We start from the raw sequence: 22,043 nt of genomic DNA on the forward strand, positions 1-22,043 counted from the left end.
ACTGATGAAGATGCTTTAAATGGGCTTGTCTCGATGCCTGAAGCTCGAAAAGACCCACTACTTCTGGAAATGGGTTGGCAGTTAAGGTTACCCAACTGCTCAGCCATACGCCGTCTGGAAGAACCTAAATTTTGGGCTTTTTGAAGCAGATTTGCGCCATCTGAAGCTGACAACAGCCAAAGATTACACATTTTAATATAAGAATCTAACAGATAGGTGGAAAGTTGTGAATTGTCGATCATAAGCAATAAGTCAATAACGTATATAAACTTACATTCAAGATTACTACTGGGGCTGTCTTGGGTTGTGTGTAAATTGTCACCTATTTCTGGGGTGGCTTGTGTCGATCCATATGATATTTCCGATTATATGGGGAGCAGGTTGAGTACAGGTTAATTTGGTATCACGCGGGAGACGGGACGAGCTTCAGACTTGGAGTCGATTCGGCATGAGATAGTTGACATAGTCCTCTTTAGAGAGTCGTAGTAGTGTGACTTATATTCTTTATTTATTCATTCGTAATTATGTAATTCATTAAATACTTTATTTATATTAAATGTTTCTTAATTGTAACTCTGATTCACCACCTGGGAAACCGAGATGGTAACATCTCCCGATTACCTTGGCCGGGTAAGAAGGGGGTGTTACACTTGACCACTTACCTGACCAACCATGTTAGCACGAGGAGTCGTTGTCGAATGGCGCATATCTCGATTATCTCTCCCCACGCTCGTCCAGTATAATGACCGCCTTACTCATGTCATTGGCGTTGGGACTAATATAAATACGGTATGAGGTCTATCACCCCACCATTCGGGAAAATTTTAACACGGAGACAAATTTTAGGGGTGTGACCAGACCTTTGGCAAGCGATACAAGAGGGCTTAAAAGGGTCATTGGTTTCAGCCTTCTTGAAACGAGCAGTAGTGCGCACTCCTTCCTCATGAAGAAGACGACTATACACATGATTTACGTAGGGAAGGGGGATGTGGAATCGAATAACATTAAAGCGGGTATACAGACCTATAAGGAAATCACGTACCCGTTTTTTTCCGAGATGAGTATCAAAATGACTAACCAAATAGAAGGTGCAAGGATTGCACGCACATGATGGAAGGTTGTCGGCTTCAACCAGATCGTCCCATAGCTTTTTGATACGGCCATAGTACACCATAATCGACTCGGTCGGTCCTTGTTTACAAACAGTTATAGTAGCCCCTAGTTTGTAGATGTGAGCATCATTGACCAGAGTAAATCGATGGCTTATTGTCGACCCAAAGTAGTTTCGCTTCGTCACGATAGGAGATAGTCTTCTTGAGATCTTTCTCAATGGTGTCGAAGATCCAATATGAGACTAGAGCACTCGAGACCCTCTAAGATTTGAAGTCGGCTTCGGATTCAGAGGGTTTGGTGAGGGTCCCGTCGATGTATTCAAGCTTTCTTTTGGCAAGGAAAGCAAGATGGAAAGCACGACACCATTCGTCATAGTTATCACCAGTGAAGACAACCTGAGTAATATTGCTTCCCGGATTCTAAACTGGAACAAGGGAGAAATATTGGTTTGTTTTTGGTTCGATTTACGAGTTGTTGGAATTCGTCATGATTATTGGAAAACAAAACGATCTTGCGGCAAAGATTTAGGAAAACGAAGGTGATATGAATAAAGATGATTAATAATTCAGTATAAAGGATCGAACACGGGTGAGCTGAGCTCAGATTATAGGGAGTAGTTTAGTTAAATAAAAAACTGATCATTGTATCAGAATTAGTTATCTTATGAGTTGTTAGATTAAATTTAAGATTATTTTATTATTTTTAATTAGTAGTTGTCTTGTCCGTTAAAAAAACTATCTATTTAAGTAGCATATGTATGTTATTCTTATTCATTGAAAGATTAATAAAAAGAGACTAGAAAACGATCAAGGTTTGATCAAAATTCAGATTTGAGAATCCCCTATTTACTAAATGAATAGGCGAAACTCCAACTTTTCCCGCCTAAAAATATTTCCTAGAATAATGCTTGGTATTTTAGCATATTGATAAGACCATTTTATATACACTTGAACCCCATATTTTAGCTCCATTTTGTATGTCATTATGCACTAAACTTAGTGATTTTGAGCTAATATTGCTTCCTAGTTGTATTTTGCATGCTTCGCCACATTTTGTAGGTATATGAGCTTTTAGGATCTTAATCCTACACATTTGCAAGTAAACTAGAAGCTTGGCTAACAAAGAAGTAAGATGGACCAACTTAAAGTGATGTTTTGACTTGCATGAACAAATGTTGTGGATTGAAAAGAGAAAATGGAAATCAAAGACAAAGGAAGTCAAGCCCAAATGCAAAGTCCACACAAAGCTCTTAGGATGCTCAACATGGGATGCTTCATAAGATGCTAAAATGATCTTAAAACCGGAGATTAAAGGCACATTAACAACAAATTTTGGATTCCACAAGACTTTAATCACGCATTAATTGGGAATTACTCGGATAGTGGTAACCCCGATCGGAGTGGCCTGTCCCCGATCGGGGACATGTGATTTTGGGTTATTTATGTTTCAACTTGAGTCCTATATAAAGGGGACTCGACACAACCATTTTACACACCATTCCATATACATTTTTCATATAATATTCTCTCTAAGTCTTAGGTTAGTTTAGTCTTTAGTTTAGTTTAGTTTAGATTAGAATTACTTTTAGTTTTATGTTACAAACATTTTACCTTAAGCATTTCAATATAATTTCCATTCAAGTTCATTTACAATTTACATTTCAAGTATTGTTCTTCCAAGTTCCATTTCCATTTCCATTGCAAGGTATTCTTATTCATATTTTCATTATGTTCGTCATTTCATTTGTCATTAGTTTAGTTTGCATTTTCGTAATGTTAGAGTAGTTTCATTGGTCTAAGGAATAAGGGAAGCCATGCATGATTAAGTAATATGTAAATGTCAAAAGGAGGATAAGTTAATATTGTCTAATTGTTTCTATCACATGTTTACGCCACAACGTTTAATTTTTGGTTATTGGCCGTAATCGTAGATTAAGTTTGTTAATTCATTCTATAAGTCGAGAGGCACGGAATCGGATTAGACTAAGCATGTGTAGTAGGACGACCTAGTCATAAACGAGAGTTTCTCTAGGACCCGGTCTATGGTTGACACTAATATCGTAAGGTGGGTGTCTTTAAGTCTAAACATTTATCGTAAAATCAACTTCCTAACTTGACATGAGCATTTACATAATTAGCATGTATGACCCGACCTCCCTAGACAGTTTCTTTATTATTGTTTTATCATTACATCAAATCAAACCAATCAATCAATCGTTAACCTACCGAGATAAAAGTTCAATCCATAACAACTAATTAACAACTCTCGTCTCCTTATGGTTCGACCCCTACGTACTACATTCATTTGTTTTGTTAAGGTATAAATATTATCTTTGCATAGGTGTGCGATAGCCTATCACATATACTATATGTATGGACATGATAAGTTATAAATGGATATAATCTTTTGTATTTAAATATTTATAACATTTAATATTTCACATTCTGCACAAATTTATCTTCGATCTTTTTAAGATAAGGAAATTCTTTTTTTTTAAAGAACTTATTGATAAAAATTTATTGACTTTTTAGAAGTGCGGCTAAAAAATATGGTATTAGTAAATATTTGTTAAAATTCATTGACTTTTTATGATAAAAATTTACAGCTAAAAAATATATTGTATTAGTAAAAATTTGTAAATTAACATCATTAATTTCTCGGGAAAAAAATAAAAAAAAATATTCAAAAACAATACTCATTTTATTACTTCTTACGATTTAAACTTTTATTTATTTCTCTAATCAAAATACATTAAGGAGAAACATGAAAAATAAGTGAATTGTCAACTTAAATTCTATAAATAATACACTAAAAAGTAAAACTCTATAAATACCGTGCATATATTGCACGGGATCTATATTACTAACTGTATAAATATCGCGCATTCATTGCGCAAGATCTAAACTAGTGTATTTCAAATCTTTGTCAAGTTAAATAGGTCTTTAACTTAGACTACCATTGGATCAAGATCTCGGCGGATCTTCGATCCAAATATCCCATTGACTCGAAGTCTAGGCGGACTTTTAGTCAAATATCCCACGGAATCAAACTTGTCCCTCGGTCTAACGAGTCACGAGTTCGATCATCACTACTATCATTTTTATTTATTTAAAACGCTTCCGCTTTCGTAACATATGGTATCGGTTCTCACTCCAAATAGTCTTCCGGGTCTGTACCGCCTTCGAACTCAGGGAGTTCAGTGATTTTGAACTCATCCATCGGTCTGGATGGTTCACCTCGCCGTGACTGCCACCGTGTATTAGCCTCATGAATACTCTCCAACGCCCTACGGACGTTATTCATAAATTCAGGATTGTTAAAATCCATATCGTTAAAACGACGAATATTAAATGAAGTTGTATTTTAGAATATCGTACATGAAATAACTATTGATCGAGATATAGGAGTACTGTTTTACAATAATATACTTGTGTACAAACGGATATCACAATGTGTGAACGCAATATCTAAAATATCAACAAAATAAATATCTACAATATTATCTACTAATAATTAATAATAATCCTAGATATTATGACATAATTAACATAATATATATGGTTAAAAATCACAAAAATTAACTCTCTTTTTAAACAAGGTGTTTAATGAAGATATTTTTAAAATATCATAGAAATGTACCACAAAAAAGAATATCATATACTCTCTGCAAACCAATCCAAAGGTAACATCGACTTTTTAGAGGTCAACCTTCAGAAACTTTGATCGTAAATATCATAAAAAAAACTTAAACTATTAAACTTGTATAAATAACATTTCTTATTAGATTTTCATTCTCACTTCATCATCTTTTTAAACCTATAAACACGGTTTACTGAAAAAGCTCTCCTGCCACCATTTGATAATGGCAATGAGAATCTGGCTCATAACTTTGTTTCTTGTAGTGTCTGCTCTCCTGCTAAGAGGTAAATGTTTCATTTGCATCACCATCAAGCTAATTGATGAATATGATACTCATTTTTAACTGCGGGCGAATTAAACATGAATTAAATTAGGCTTAATTGCCTATGATATGATGTTCCTTTTCAAACAATTTGATATGATTTATAAACATTCATGTCATCTTATGAAAATAAGATAGCGTTACCGTCTGACAACGAGTCTTGATTCCACCCTTTAAGGGCACGTTCAAGGTAAAGTAACACTATTTTATTTTATTTTTCATGTCAAATGAGCCACAAGGACAGTACTATATCGTGTGTGAGGATTCGGACCTGAAATCTTCTATTGTCCATTATACCTCCTTCTTAAACACTAGGCAAAGAATTTTTCGCTCCTGAATAACGCTCTATCATTAATTATGCTTATGTTTTTTGCAGGTACAATAGGCATAAGTGGCGAAAGCACAAACATTGGTGATACAAAAATTGAGCCCATCAAACATAAGGAAAAATGTTTTGTAATTTGGACAGGATGCTCACTCAACGATTGTAAATCCGGCTGCGAGCGATACAAGTTATACGACTGGAAATGTATTGCTCCTAATCAATGTTGTTGTTATAGCTGATAAACAATTGTTAACTTTACATAGCTTTTCTTGAGTTAATGTCAATTTAATTCAAGCTAATAAGAGAAAAACAGCCATCTCTCGCTTCGATGTGGTTTACATTACCTTAAAAGTCAGCAATTTTCTTATATATTGATATTTGGTTCACTTTTAAGGTATTCCGAACTCTTAAGTTTTACTTCGGTTTTCAAAATCATTTTAATCTTTACTCTCGATTTAAATTTTAAGTCTTTATAAAAGAACTCCGGACTTCAATTTTAAAACCTATAAATTTGTCTGACTTTTGTATTATGTTTCACTCCCCTTTTGTTTTTCACTATTTCTTTTTTTTTTTTTTTTTGCATTTTTAGGTGTGCGTTCACTCATGGACGGTTCTAAGGCCGTGTTCTTTTGGACTTAAAGTCACTTAATTTAAGTTCAGTTCAGATCCTTTAAGTTCAGTTCAGATCATATAAGTTCAGTTCAGATCATATAAGTTCACTTCAGTTCAGATCTTATACGTTCAGTTCAAATCCTATAAGTTCAGTTCATAGAATTTATATACGAAGTATTATTTTTAAAACCGACATAAAAACATTTCATTTAATTATTCGATGCATAAAATAATTTAAACAAAAAAAAACTTAATAATTTCAACCATGAGAGTTTACTCCTCATTAATAACACAAATTATTCATCACTCCCCTTATAAACTCTTACCACGCTCCCCTCCCTCCCCTATCACCTCTCCCATTAATCACCTCCTTCATCATCATTGTTCTGTCATCAAGGTACATTTTGATTCTTTGTCGAGAGTGAGAGTGAGAGTGATAGTGAAGATGGAAATAATGATGATTATGGTAATATGAAAATTAATGGTTAGAAAAAAAGATGTAATATGTGATTTATTTTTTTTTATCGTAATGTAATCGTAGTATAATTTATAAACAAACCAATGTATATAATGTGGAAAAATGTTTTATCGTACCTTGTGTTTTAGACTATATTTTTTTAATCAATGTCCTCTAATAATAATAATAATAATAATAATAATAATAATAATAATAATAATAATAATAATAATAATAATAATAATAATAATAATAATAATAATAATAATAATAATAATAATAATAATAATAATAATAATAATAATAGTTGCGCTTTTTAATAAATAATAATAATAATAATAATAATAATAATTAATTTAAATTAAATTAAGTTAAATTAAATTAAGTTAATTTAAGTTCGGATCTTATAAGTTCAGTTCAGTTCAGTTTAGATCCTATAAGTTCAGTTCATATCCTATAAGTTCAGTTCAGATCAGATCAGATCCTATAAGTTCAGTCCAGTTCAGTTCAGATCCTATAAGTTCAGTTCAGATCAGATCAGATCCTATAAGTTGATTCGATTGATTCAGATCCTATAAGTTGATTGAGATCAGATCAAATCCGTTTGATCCAAAAGAACAGGCCTAAAGGATAATTCATGTCACCCAACCCCAAATCATTTTGGGATTAAGGCTATGATGTTGTTGTATTAATTATATTATAAATAAACCAACTTTGGTTATTTATAATATATGGTTAAAAATCGCAAAAAAATATATTTCTCCTTTTAAACAAGATATTAAATATATATATATATATATATATATATATATATATATATATATATATATAATAATAATAATAATAATAATAATAATAATAATAATAATAATAATAATTGCGCTTTTTTAATAAATAATAATAATAATAATAATAATAATAATAATAATAATAATAATAATAATAATAATAATAATAATAATAATAATAATAATAATAACAATAACAATAATAATAATAACAATAATAATAATAATAATAATAATAATAATAATAATTAATTTAAATTAAATTAAGTTAAATTAAATTAAGTTAATTTAAGTTCGGATCTTATAAGTTCAGTTCAGTTCAGTTTAAATCCTATAAGTTCAGTTCATATCCTATAAGTTCAGTTCAGATCAGATCAGATCCTATAAGTTTAGTTCAGATCCTCAGATCAAATCCGTTTCAGTCCAAAAGAACAGGGCCTAAAGGATAATTCATGTCAGCCAACCCCAAATCATTTTGGGATTAAGGCTATGATGTTGTTGTATTAATTATATTATAAATAACCAGCCAACTTTGGTTATTTATAATATATGGTTAAAAATCGCAAAAAAATATATTTCTCCTTTTAAACAAGATATTATATATATATATATATATATATATATATATATATATATAGAGAGGGAAGAGATCAACTAAGGTCCACATTTATTTTGAGTCCATAAGTTCTATTATGAGCCATTGGATGGAGGGAAATGGAGGGATGAGATCAACCCCAAAAAGTGTGTTTATAAAGCTAATCTCACCATCTCTCTCCTCCTTCACTAATCCACTCTAATTAATCACTAATTTACTTTATATTTCTTTTCCACTCATCCATTTCTCTTTCATCTTACACATTTCATTTCTCTCTTCTCTCAAACTCTAAAAAAAAAACCCAAATAAATAAATAAAAAACCCAAAAATCCAAATAAATAAAAAACCCAAAAAATCCAAATAAATCAAAAAACTCAAATAAATCATTCATTTCTCTCTTCCTCATTCACCACCACCCACCACCACCCCACCCGACACCAAATAACCACCCACCACCCCCCCGCCGCCACCCCACCCCCGCTTTTTTTTTTTTTTTTTTTTTTTTTTTTCAACTCTTTTTTTTTTTTTTTCGTTTTGTATTAATTTGTATGTTTTTAGTTGTTTTTTCCATTTATTATTTTTTTGGTCTTTTATTTTATTTTAGTTGTCTTTTATTTTGTTAGTTATCATTTTTTAGTCATTTTCTTAAATCTCTTCTTGTTATACTTTTTTTTTTAAGATTTCGTGTTTTAAATCTCGTTTTTTTTTTGTGAGATACTTTTTTTTCATCTAAGACAAAAATGGAGTAAAGTTATACAAAAATGAACCAAAGTTATACAAAAATATACCAAAGTTATACAAAAAATTGGACTAAAGTTTTAAAAAAATGAACCAAAGTTATACAAAAATGAACCAAAGTTATACAAAAATGAACCAAAGTTATACAAAAATGGACTAAAGTTATACAAATATGGATTAAACTTATACAAATATGGGCTAAAGTTATACAAATAAGGACCAAAGTTATACAAAAATGAACCAAAGTTATACAAAAATGCACCAGAGTTATACAAAAATGCACCAGAGTTATACAAAAAATGCACCAAAGTTATACAAAAAATGGACTAAAGTTATACAAAAATGCACCAGAGTTATACAAAAATGCACCAGAGTTATACAAAAATGGACCAAAGTTCTACAAAAAATGGACTAAAGTTATACAAAAATGGACTTTGGTGCATTTTTGTATAACTCTGGTGCATTTTTGTACAACTTTGGTGCATGTTTGTATAACTCAGTGCATTTTTGTATAACTTTAGTCCAATTTTTGTAGAACTTTAGTCCAATTTTTTGTATAACTTTAGTCCATTTTTTGTATAACTTTGGTGCATTTTTGTATAACTCTGGTCTATTTTTGTATAACTTTGGTCCATTTTTGTATAACTTTAGTCCTTATTTGTATAACTTTAGCCCATATTTGTATAACTTTAATCCATATTTGTATAATTTTAGTCCATTTTTTGTATAACTTTGGTGCATTTTTGTATAACTCTGGTCTATTTTTGTATAACTTTGGTTCATTTTTGTATAACTTTGGTTCATTTTTGTATAATTTTAGTCCAATTTTTGTATAACTTTAGTCCAATTTTTTTTATAACTTTAGTCCATTTTTTGTATAACTTTGGTGCATTTTTGTATAACTCTGGTCTATTTTTGTATAACTTGGTCCAAAATTGTATAACTTTAGTCCAAATTTGTGTAATTTTAGTCCAAAATTGTATAACTTTAATCCATAAGAGTATAACTTCAGTCATAAAATGTATAACTCTAGTCATACAATGTATAACTCTAGTCACAGTTTGTATAACTCTAGTCATACAATGTATAACTCTAGTCACAGTTTGTATAACTCCAGTCATACAATGTATAACTCTAGTCACAGTTTGTATAACTCTAGTGATTCAACGTATAACTCTAGTCACACTGTATAACTCTAGTCACAGTTTGTATATCTCTAGTCAATTTTTTTGTATAACTTTAGTCCAATTTTTGTATAACTTTAGTCTTTTTTTGTATAACTTTGGTCATAAAATGTATAACTTTAGTCATAAAATGTATAACTTTAGTCATAAAATGTATAACTTTAGTCGTAAATAGTAAAAAATCAAACAATAAATATGAAAAATATGAAAAAAAAAATAATAATAACAAAAACCAAAAAAACTCATAATAACAAAAACAAAAAACCAAATAAGAATAATAAAACCAAAAAACCAACAACCCAACCAAACCCGAAATCTGAAATAAACCAAATAACAATAAAAAAAACCAAATTTAAATATCGTGTGTATAACTCTAATGCACGCAGTGTATAACTTTAATAGACAAGATGTATAACTTTAGTCCAAAATTTTGTGTAACTTCAATTATCGTGTGTATAACTCTAATGCACGCAGTGTATAACTTTAATAGACAAGATGTATAACTTTAGTCCAAAAATTTGTGTAACTTCAATTTATACAATGTATAACTTTAGACATTAATAGTATAACTCTATTTTGATTATTGTATAACTTTAATAAAAAACTTGAATAACAATAATAAAAAACTAACCACTAAGTCAAAAAAAACCAAATAACAAAAAAATAAAAAAATAAACCAAACAAATAAAAACCAAAAACCACAAATCTGAAATTTAAACAATAAAAATCAAAACAAAAAAGTAACCAAATCACACAGGAAAACAAAAAAAAAGAAGAAGAAAAGAATAAGAACAAAAAAAGACAAAAATAGACAAAACCATCTAAACAACAAGAAATGAAGAAACCCAGCAAGAAACAACAACAAGAAATGAAGAAACCCAGCAAAAAACAATAAACAAAACAAAAACAATAAAAAATCAAAAAAAAAAAAAACACATAAATCTAAAAAAAAATCAACCGTACAACTAACCCAAAAAAAAAGGACGAAAAAAAAGAAAGAAAAAAAGGAGAAAGGAAGAGCAGGGAGGGAGAAAGGAAAAGAAAAAAAAAACAAAGAACAACAAAAAGCCGATCTGAAAGGAGGTGGAAATACGGTGTTAGGGGTCGATTTGTTGTTGTTGTTGTTCACGGTGGTGTGCGGTGGAGTCGGGGTTGGTGCGGTGTGGTGCGGCGTGGTGCGGTGGGGTCGATTTTTTTGTTTTAGTTTGGTGCGGTGTGGTGCGGCGTGGTGGAGTGCGGTGGAGTCGGGATTGGTTGGTGGTGTTGGCGGGTCTGGTGGTGGGTGGCGGGTTGTGGGTCGGGTGTGGTGTGTGGTGGGGTGGTGGTGGGTCGGGTGTGGTGTTTGGAGGAAGGTTTTTTTGGGTTTTTTTTTTGTTTTTTTAGTTTGGTTTTTATTTTGTATGAGTTTGATTTTTTTTTTTTGTTTAGAGAGGGTGGGAGAAAATGAGAGAGAAAGAGTGAATGTGAGAAATGAGAGAGGATGAGTGAATGAGGAAGTGAGTTGGGAGATTAGAATGATGGTAGAGTTGTACAAAATTAGGTAGAGTTATACACAATTAGGGAAGGAGATTAGGGAGGGAGAATTGTGACCCTTCAATGAGATGTAATCTCATCCCTCCATCCCTTCCATCCAAGGGCTCTTATAAGGACTTAGGGCCTTATTAGATGTAGTGGCCTTATAAGAACCCTTCTCTCTCTCTCTCTCTCTCTCTATATATATATATATATATATATATATATATATATATATATATATATATATAGAGAGAGAGAGAGAAGGGTTCTAGTAAGGTCACTACATCCATTGAGTCCCTAAGTCCTAATATGGACCTTTGGATGTAGGAGATGAAGGGAGGGGATTTCATCTCATTGAAGGGCCACAAATGATCCTCACTAATCCCTCCCCCTAATCAATGATCCTCACTAATCCCTCCCCCTAATCAATCCTCCTCATTCTAATCTTCCTCTCCTCACTCCCTCATATCATTCATTCATTTTACTCATTATCTCTCATAAACTCTCATTTTTTCTCTCATAAAAAAAAGCCAAAAACCAAAAAACCAAAACCCAAAACCCAAAACCCAAAAACCAAATCTCCATTTCCTCCTTCCTCTGCCATGTCGCGGCTCCACCTCCCCGACCACCCTCCTCTCCACCACCCGCCTCCTTCCTCCCTCCACCGCAACAACTCCACGACAACAACCACCCGCCTCCCTCCTCCCTCCACCACCGCAACAACTCCACGACCGCAACAACTCCCTCCACCACCGCAACAACTCCACGACTTCCTCCTCCCTCCACCACCGCAACAACTCCACGACCCGCCTTCCTCCTCCCTCCACGACCGCAACAACTCCACGACCGCCACCCCTATTTTCAAAATTCAAATTTTGAAAATCCCGCCTTTCCTCCATTGCTCGTCGGCCGTTGTCATTGCTGGTTGTTGCTCGTGGTGGTGGTGGTTGCTGCGGTTTGGGGAGAAAGGCGTGGTGGTGGTGGTTGCTGTTGTGGTCGTTGGTAATGTACTTGTTTTTTGTTTTTGCTTTTTTCCTTTCTCCCTTTCTCCCTCCCTGCTCTTCCTTTCTCCTTTTTTCCGTTCTGGTTTTTCTTTTTTTTTTTTTTCTTTTTTTTTTTTTCGTTTGGTTTTATGTTATTTGTCTGTAGGTATTTTTTTTTTTTTTTTTTTTTTTTTTAATTTTCGTTTGGTTTTGTTATTTTAAGTGTTACTCCCTCCCAGTCACTATAATGTTTCCTCTTTCCCAAAACGGATTATTCAAGTAATGTTCCCCTTTCTATTTTTAGAAACTTTTACTCTTATTTTATTCATTTCTCTCTCCTATCACCAAACCCCACACAACTCTTTTACTCCTATTTTATTACTTTCCTTTATGTTTTGGCCCCACAATTCTTTATTTAACTACTAATAATTCATCCCTCTCTCCTATCACCAACCCCACACAACTCTTTTACTCCTATTTTAATACTTTTCCTTAAGTATCGTGCCATTATCAAAGGGGAACATTATGACGACTGGGAGGGAGTATTTGGTTTTTATTTTTTTTTAGTTTAGTTATTTTTATTATTATTTGAGATTTGGTATTAATTTTGTGTGGTGTTGTTTTTTTTAGATCTATTGGTTTTTTTGTGTTTTTGTCATATTTACTTTATTTTGTAATTGTTATTTGGTTTTTAATTTTTGTTGGTTATTAATTTTTTGTTGGTTATACACTTAATACATTAAAGTTATACTATTTATGGCTAAAGTTATACACTTAAAACATTAAAGTTATACTTTTTTGTTATTGTTATTTGGTTTTTAATTTTTGTTGGTTATTGTTATTTGGTTTTTAATTTTTTGTTGGTTATTAAAGTTATACACTGCGTGCATTAGAGTTATACACACGATATTTAAATTTGGTTTTTTTTTTTATTGTTATTTGTTTTATTTCAGATTTCGGGTTTGGTTGGGTTGTTGGTTTTTTGGTTTTATTATTGTTATTTGGTTTTTTGTTTTTGTTATTATGAGTTTTTTTTGTTTTTGTTATTATTTTTTTTTTCATATTTTTCATATTTATTGTTTGATTTTTTACTATTTACGACAAAAGTTATACATTTTATGACTAAAGTTATGCATTTTATGACCAAAGTTATACAAAAATAGACCAAAGTTATACAAAAAAAGACTAAAGTTATACAAAAATTGGACTAAAGTGATACAACAATTAGACTAAAGTTATACAAAAATGAACCAAAGTTATACAAAAATGGACTAAAGTTATACAAAAAATTGGACTAAAGTTATACAAAAATGAACCAAAGTTATACAAATATGGACCAAAGTTATACAAAAATTGACCAGAGTTATACAAAAATGAGCCAAAGTTATACAAAAAAAGACTAAAGTTATACAAAAAAAGACTAAAGTTATACAAAAATTGGACTAAAGTGATACAACAATGGACTAAAGTTATACAAAAATGAACCAAAGTTATACAAAAATGCACCAGAGTTATACAAAAAATTGGACTAAAGTTATACAAAAAATGAACCAAAGTTATACAAAAATGAACCAAAGTTATACAAAAATGGACCAGAGTTATACAAAAATGCACCAGAGTTATACAAAAAATTGGACTAAAGTTATACAAAAAATGAACCAAAGTTATACAAAAATGAACCAAAGTTATACAAAAATGGACCAGAGTTATACAAAAAATTGGACTAAAGTTATACAAAAAATGAACCAAAGTTATACAAAAATAAACCAAAGTTATACAAAAATGGACCAGAGTTATACAAAAATGCACCAGAGTTATACAAAAATGCACCAGAGTTATACAAAAGTTAGAGGAAGGATCAACTCTGGTGCATAGATATAATAAGTCCATAAGTCCTAATGTGAGCCATTGGATGGAGGGAGATGGATGGCCAAGATCAACCTCCAAAAGTGTGTTTATGGACTAATATCACTCATTCTCTCCTCCTTCACTAATCCTTCTAATTAATCACTAATTCACTATAACTTCTTTTCCTCTCATCCACTTCTCTCATATATCACACAACTCATCTTCTCTCTAAAACCCCAAAAAATAAAAAAACCCAAAAAATCCAAATAAATAAAAAACCCAAAACCCAAATAAATAAATAAAACCCAAAAAATTCAATTAAATCAAAAAACCCAAAAAATCCAATTAAATCAAAAAACCCAAATAAATCATTCATTCTTCTCTTCCTCATTCACCACCACCCACCACTATCCCACCCGACACCAACTCACCGCCCACCACCGCCGCCACCACACCGCCGCCAACTTTTTTTTTTTTTTTTTTTTTTTTCAACTCGTTTTTTGTGTTAATTTGTATGTTTTGAGTTGTTTTTTCCATTCATTATTTTTTTTGTCTTTTATTTTATTTTAGTTGTCTTTTATTTTGTTAGTTCTCATTTATTATTCATTTTCTTAAATCTCTTTTTGGTATACGTTTTTTTTTAAGATTTCGTGTTTTAAATCTCGTTTTTTTTTTTTTGTGAGATACTTTTTTTCATCTAAGACAATAATGGACTAAAGTTATACAAAAATGAACCAAAGTTATACAAAAATAGACCAAAGTTATACAAAAAAAGACTAAAGTTGTACAAAAATTGGACTAAAGTTATACAAAAATGCACCAAAGTTATACAAAAATGGACCAAAGTTATACAAAAATGAACCAAAGTTATACAAAAAATGAACCAAAGTTATACAAAAATCGACCAGAGTTATACAAAAATGCACCAAAGTTATACAAAAAATGGACTAAAGTTATAATAAAATGAATCAAAGTTATACAAAAATGAACCAGAGTTATACAAAAATGAACCAAAGTTATACAAAAATGGACCAAAGTTATACAAAAATGGACTAAAGTTATACAAAAATGGACTAACTTTTGTATAACTCTGGTGCATTTTTGTATAACTCTGGTCCATTTTTGTATAACTTTGGTTTATTTTTGTATAACTTTGGTTCATTTTTTGTATAACTTTAGTCCAATTTTTTGTATAACTCGTGCATTTTTTATAACTCGGTCCATTTTTGTATAACTTTGGTTCATTTTTGTATAACTTTGGTTCATTTTTTGTATAACTTTAGTCCAATTTTTTGTATAACTCTGGTGCATTTTTGTATAACTCTGGTCCATTTTTGTATAACTTTGGTTCATTTTTGTATAACTTTGGTTCATTTTTGTATAACTTTGGTTCATTTTTGTATAACTTTGGTTCATTTTTTGTATAACTTTAGTCTATTTTTTTGTATAACTCTGGTGCATTTTTGTATAACTTTGGTTCATTTTTGTATAACTTTAGTCCATTGTTGTATCACTTTAGTCCAATTTTTGTATAACTTTAGTCTTTTTTTGTATAACTTTAGTCTTTTTTTGTATAACTTTAGCTCATTTTTGTATAACTCTGGTCGATTTTTGTATAACTTTGGTCCATATTTGTATAACTTTGGTTCATTTTTGTATAACTTTAGTCCAATTTTTTGTATAACTTTAGTCCATTTTTGTATAACTTTGGTTCATTTTTGTATAACTTTAGTCCAATTGTTGTATCACTTTAGTCCAATTTTTGTATAACTTTAGTCTTTTTTTGTATAACTTTGGTCTGTTTTTGTATAACTTTGGTCATAAAATGCATAACTTTAGTCATAAAATGTATAACTTTAGTCGTAAATAGTAAAAAAATCAAACAATAAATATGAAAAATATGAAAAAAAATAATAATAACAAAAACCAAAAAAACTCATAATAACAAAAACAAAAAACCAAATAACAATAATAAAACCAAAAAACCAACAACCCAACCAAACCCGAAATCTGAAATAAACCAAATAACAATAAAAAAAAAAACCAAATTTAAATATCGTGTGTATAACTCTAATGCACGCAGTGTATAACTTTAATAACCAACAAAAAATTAAAAACCAAATAACAATAACCAACAAAAATTAAAAACCAAATAACAATAACAAAAAAGTATAACTTTAATGTTTTAAGTGTATAACTTTAGCCATAAATAGTATAACTTTAATGTATTAAGTGTATAACCAACAAAAAATTAATAACCAACAAAAATTAAAAACCAAATAACAATTACAAAATAAAGTAAATATGACAAAAACACAAAAAAACCAATAGATCTAAAAAAAACAACACCACACAAAATTAATACCAAATCTCAAATAATAATAAAAATAACTAAACTAAAATAAAATAAAAACCAAATAACACTTAAAATAACAAAACCAAACGAAAATTAAAAAAAAAAAAAAAAAAAAAAAATACCCACAGACAAATAACATAAAACCAAACGAAAATTAAAAAAAAAAAAAAAAAAAAAAAAGAAAAACCGAACGGAAAAAAAGGAGAAAGGAAGAGGGGGGAGGGAGAAAGGGAGAAAGGAAAAAAGCAAAAACAAAAAACAAGTACAACACCAACGACCACAAGAAGAACCACCACCACCACGCCTTTCTCCCCAAACCGAAACAACCACCACCACCACGAGCAACAACCAAAGCAATGACAACGGCCGACGAGCAATGGAGGAAAGGCGGGATTTTCAAAATTTGAATTTTGAAAATAGGGGTGGCGGTCGTGGAGTTGTTGCGGTCGTGGAGGGAGGAGGAAGGCGGGTCGTGGAGTTGTTGCGGTGGTGGAGGGAGGAGGAAGTCGTGGAGTTGTTGCGGTGGTGGAGGGAGTTGTTGCGGTCGTGGAGTTGTTGCGGTGGTGGAGGGAGGAGGGAGGCGGGTGGTTGTTGTCGTGGAGTTGTTGCGGTGGAGGGAGGAAGGAGGCGGGTGGTGGAGAGGAGGGTGGTCGGGGAGGTGGAGCCGCGACATGGCAGAGGAAGGAGGAAATGGAGATTTGGTTTTTCGGTTTTGGGTTTTGGGTTTTGGGTTTTGGTTTTTTGGTTTTTGGCTTTTTTTTATGAGAGAAAAAATGAGAGTTTATGAGAGATAATGAGTAAAATGAATGAATGATATGAGGGAGTGAGGAGAGGGAGATTAGAATGAGGAGGATTGATTAGGGGGAGGGATTAGTGAGGATCATTTGTGGCCCTTCAATGAGATGAAATCCCCTCCCTTCATCTCCTACATCCAAAGGTCCATATTAGGACTTAGGGACTCAATGGATGTAGTGACCTTACTAGAACCCTTCTATATATATATATATATATATATATATATATATATATATATATATATATATATATATATATATATATATATATATATATATATATATAGATTTGGGATCCTATGAGAACCATCAAGATAATGAGAACTGTGAGAACCTCTCTAAGGGCTGAGATTAAATATAATTTGAGAATAGTCCAACCCGTTTCACGCCCCAATTTTCTTTCATTATCACGCGTTTTGCCTTTTCCTTATTTCGCTCGACTTTATCTCTCCTCCATCATGCTTCCTTCTCCGATCTCGTTGATTTCGAGCACCATTACTCTAATGTCGACCAAAATACTTCATAAATTCGACATCAATTTTGCTTCCTCCTTCATTCTCGCTGATTTCATCATCAATGTTTCTAATTGCGAGCAGATTACAATTTAGGTAATTACCCCAATTTCGTTTATATTCATCCGTTTTAATGATTTTTATGATTCAAATTAGCTGATTAGGGTTGGTACTTGTTTTGTACCTCTTTCGTTCGTTTCCGTTGATTTCAATTATTGTTCAATTCAAGTTGCAAGTATTTCTAATTATTTTTACCACTTTTATCAAATGGAACAATATAAACGAGACGGATCTGGTATTAGTGAAGATTGCAATTAGAGTATTCTTGAGTAGTGTTGGCTCTTTTTAGTGATCTTAAATTGATGTTATTCTGATACATCCATGTCGATTGGCAGGCAATGTACAATGATTGATAGGATACATTCAGTATTTGAGGGTGTAGTCAATAATGTTTAGTCTATTCGATTTGTCTCTGAAATGGGTTACATATATATATTTATAGTGTAGTTTTTAAATGGTAAGTTGTTTGTTATTTTCGTTTTAACATAGTGAATTTGTTGTGGGATTTTTTATGGTAGTTGTCTTCATAATAAGACAAAGAACAAGGGCCAAGTCTTTGTAGAGATGAGTACAGCTAAGGAGGCTGCTGAAGCTTTTGCACAACTCGAAGGTTTCATAAGTAGTGTTGGTCTATTGTTTTTCAATCGTTGCTCTTGGGTGTTCCAGATTTGAAACTTTACTGGTTTGTTATCTTGTTCATGTATTGGTTATCAAGTAGCAGCATTGTGACATTATATTGAATGGCTCTAGTTGAAGAAATTCCAGTGAACTTTATTGCTTTATTTGACAAAAATATGATAGCTTATTTCCCAGTTGTTCTGTCTCACACGAGTTTAGGGTAAGAATAGTTAGAGTTAAACGTTTTTGGTGCAGATTTAGTATTGGGTTGAAAAGCAATCCGATGAAATATACAGTGCCTTTAAACTATGATACTACTGTTGACACTGCTATGCTTTTTTAGGATTAGGATATTAAGTTAAGATCTTTGATGTATATGATATTATGGTCTAAGCGATATGGGACTATTAAACGAGTATTCTGAATATTAAGGTATAAAATCATCTTGTATTGTGTTGTATGACATGGACTGGCTGAATATTGAACTATTTAGTCTAGGACAATTGAATGTGCTGTTTTATAGAGTAGTTTTTTTAAAGATATTTTATTTTCATGAAATAAGATTCTATGTGCATGAAATAAGGTTCTATGTTCATGAAATAAGGTTCTATGTGCATGAAATAAGTGTTAAATGGGCATGAAATAAATTTATATGTGCATGAAATAAGGTTCTATGTGCATGAAATAAGGTTCTATGTGCATTAAAAATTTATTCAGTTCAATCAGTTGGTCATATTATGATACTAATTACTGTTGGTTAAGGACGTTAATTTCATATGTGCATGAAATAAGGTTCTATGTGCATTAAAAAGTTTTTCAGTAGCGTCAGTTGTTTATATTGTGATACTAATTACTCTTGGTAAAGGACGTTAATTTTATATGTGCATGAAATAAGGTTCTATGTGCATGAAATAAGGTTCTATGTGCATTAAGAACTTCTTCAGTTGCATTAGTTGGTTATATTATGATACTAATCAGTGTTGGTTAAAGATAATGATTTTATATGGGCATGAAATAAGATTATATGTGCATGAAAAAAAGGTTCTATGTGCATTAAAAAGTTCTTCAGTTGCATCAGTTGGTTATAATATGATACTAATTACTGTTGGTTAAGGACGTTAATTTTCTATGGCATGAAAAGGTTCTATGTGCATGAAATAAGGTTCTATGTGCATGAAATAAGGCTCTATGTACATGAAATAAGGGAAATGACCATGGAGGATATTTAATGTGTTTACCGGCCTTTTTTTGTAATTTCAAGGCATTTTAGTGTATCTATTACATATCTTACTAATATGTGAGAAACATTTCGGGTACTTATGTCAGTTATTTTGTATTCGTATTTGTTTAGCGTATTTTAAAGGCTATTAGCTCAATTAACCTCTAAATTACCCCGCATAGATGATGTAATCTTTATTATTATTATAGATTATTTGAGGTGAGGTGACCTTTGTGTGTTAGGGTAATGTTTGCTTAAACAAGTGGGTTTGCAAAGTAAGGGAGGGGTGTGGGGGGGTATGGTGTAATGATTTCACTGTACGTACTATAAACAGTTTGATTAAAGGGCCTACTTCTTTGTTTAGTCATATAAAAATGTGTTATTTTGGCCAAAAATATTACTGACCTGCGGGGTAATTTAGAGGTTTGGTATGCTGTTTGTTATGCTATAAACTGTATTATTATGCTGAAGTTGTGTTTTGTGGTGGCGTGGTATGAAAAAGTGGAGAAGATCGGTGAGGGGAACTTATGGTGTGGTGTACAAGGCCCGTGACAAGGTCGAATGTGGAGGAAGAAACTGCATCAATCCAGTTATGCTGAGGTAGTTTATCATTTGCTTTGTTTAGTTTTATACTATGGAACTGAAATTTTTGAATCAGCTGGTAAGTTGATGATTGATGTTTCCAGAAAAAGTACAGTACCGGTCTACCGGAATAAAAAACCAGGACTGGCATATCGATTGCAGGCTTTTCAGGTACTATAGGGACTATGACGATGACTCTTATTCAGGTTCTGTGTACCTAAGCAAAATAATTTATGGTTTTCGATTCTTAATTAGACCGCCTTCAACTGAAATGTTACGAATAACCTTACAGCTTCCACCAACTGTTCTTGGTGTAGTTATGATGGATAAATTCGGAAGATGGCCACTTTTGATGGTAAGCGTTACTCATACGAGTCATGCTTCATTGATCATATTTAAAAGTAGGATTACTACCAGCCGACCTGACCGCATAGTGCCTATTGCTGAAAGGTTTGGTATGGATGTTGCAGCTGTTCTGGACAATGTAAATGGGAACTGTCTCTTACTCTTAAGATTTAAGCAATATCTCGGGATCATTTCACTGACTATTGCCTCCTCCTTTCAGATCATCTATGCTCGTGCATATACTTATGAGCATCAGCACAACCTTCTTCTCGGCCTGGCAGAAAAAATGGCCGAGGAACCCTTTCGATTCTTTGGTGAGTTATCTGCTGATGCTAGTTTTCTATTGTTCTATCTTTGTCGAACACCGAAATTAATGACTTCGTTCTCATTGATATGTCTAGATCGTAGATTCTATAATTGCACTCTTTCGAATTGATTTCTCGGAAGAGGTGAGTGGCAGAGCGCGGTAAATTCGATCAACGCCAATTTAGTCACATTTATTTGTTCTCTATACTCAATTTAATTTACGGATTCACGACTCAAAACTAAATCGCTTTTTTGCAAAGAAAAACTCGCTCGATGATCTTTGTCACGTCTGATTAAGATAGCTGAGGAATTCAATGTGGCTATTTATCTCACTAATCAAGGTACTACTAGGTTTTTAAATACCATAATAATTAAGGATGGAAGTTGAAACCATACTATCGTGCTCACTTGTTCAGACATGGTTTGCAGTAATTTCTGATCCAGCTGGAGGAGTATTCGTGACAGACCCAAAGAAACCAGCTGGTGGTCATGTACTTGCTCATGCCTCGACTATTAGGCTGATGTTCAGGAAGGGCAAAGGTGAACAGCGTATCTGTAAGGTGTTTGATGCTCCCAATCTGCCAGAAGCTAAAGCACGTTATTCTATTCTTATCTGTAAGGTGTTTGCTGTAAGTTGTCACTTGTTAAGTTGTTTTGTTTATCTTGTGAGCATGTTATTCTATTCTTATCAAACAATTTATTGTATTTGGCAGAGTAACTCGTATTTATTTAGCATATTTTAAAGGCTATTAGCTCAATGGTAGAGCAATGTGCAAATTTTGCACAAAGGTATGGGTTCGAGTCTCATATAGCTTATTAAATGCATGAAAAAGCAACCTATGTGCATTAAACAACCATATGTATGCATGAAATTAGTGTCCAATTTCCTCATCTTTTTTCTTTAGGTCCGTGATAAGAAGTGGAAATAGGATTACCAATTACACTATTTCATTCTTAGAATAAAAGAAAGATTTGGTATTTCATAGCCAATATGGGAGTCGAACCCACATCTTGTGCATTGCACAATGCCCTTCCATTTGAGCTAATTGACTTTCAAAATAAGTAAAACGTAAACATTCATAATATAAAAACGGCAATGATGTCATGACAAGATTATAAACTGATTAGTGGG

The 22,043-nt window shown here is 31.9% G+C and overlaps 1 protein-coding gene across 1 annotated transcript; it reads left to right on the top strand.

Annotated features, from left to right (window-relative positions):
* The first annotated feature begins 18,581 nt into the window (after positions 1-18,581).
* On the top strand, positions 18,582-21,654 carry LOC141636810 (uncharacterized). Its single transcript, XM_074446759.1, has 7 exons — positions 18,582-18,679; positions 20,150-20,278; positions 20,365-20,431; positions 20,553-20,744; positions 20,826-20,919; positions 21,341-21,540; positions 21,625-21,654. Exons 1-7 carry the CDS (start codon positions 18,582-18,584, stop codon positions 21,652-21,654), a joined length of 810 nt encoding a protein of 269 aa, XP_074302860.1.
* Positions 21,655-22,043: the final 389 nt, after the last annotated feature.

The sequence above is a fragment of the Silene latifolia genome, chromosome 2 (genome assembly GCF_048544455.1).
Source record: "Silene latifolia isolate original U9 population chromosome 2, ASM4854445v1, whole genome shotgun sequence".
Taxonomy (NCBI): Eukaryota; Viridiplantae; Streptophyta; class Magnoliopsida; order Caryophyllales; family Caryophyllaceae; genus Silene; species Silene latifolia.

Excerpts from the sequence above, each read along its gene's own strand:
- LOC141636810 (XM_074446759.1), top strand. The coding sequence starts at position 18,582 with ATGGCTCTAGTTGAAGAAATTCCAGTGAACTTTATTGCTTTATTTGAC. Across the intron at positions 18,680-20,149 it reads CTGTCTCACACGAGTTTAGG|TTGTGTTTTGTGGTGGCGTG; the intron begins GTAAGAATAGTT and ends ATTATGCTGAAG. Across the intron at positions 20,279-20,364 it reads ATCAATCCAGTTATGCTGAG|AAAAAGTACAGTACCGGTCT; the intron begins GTAGTTTATCAT and ends TGATGTTTCCAG.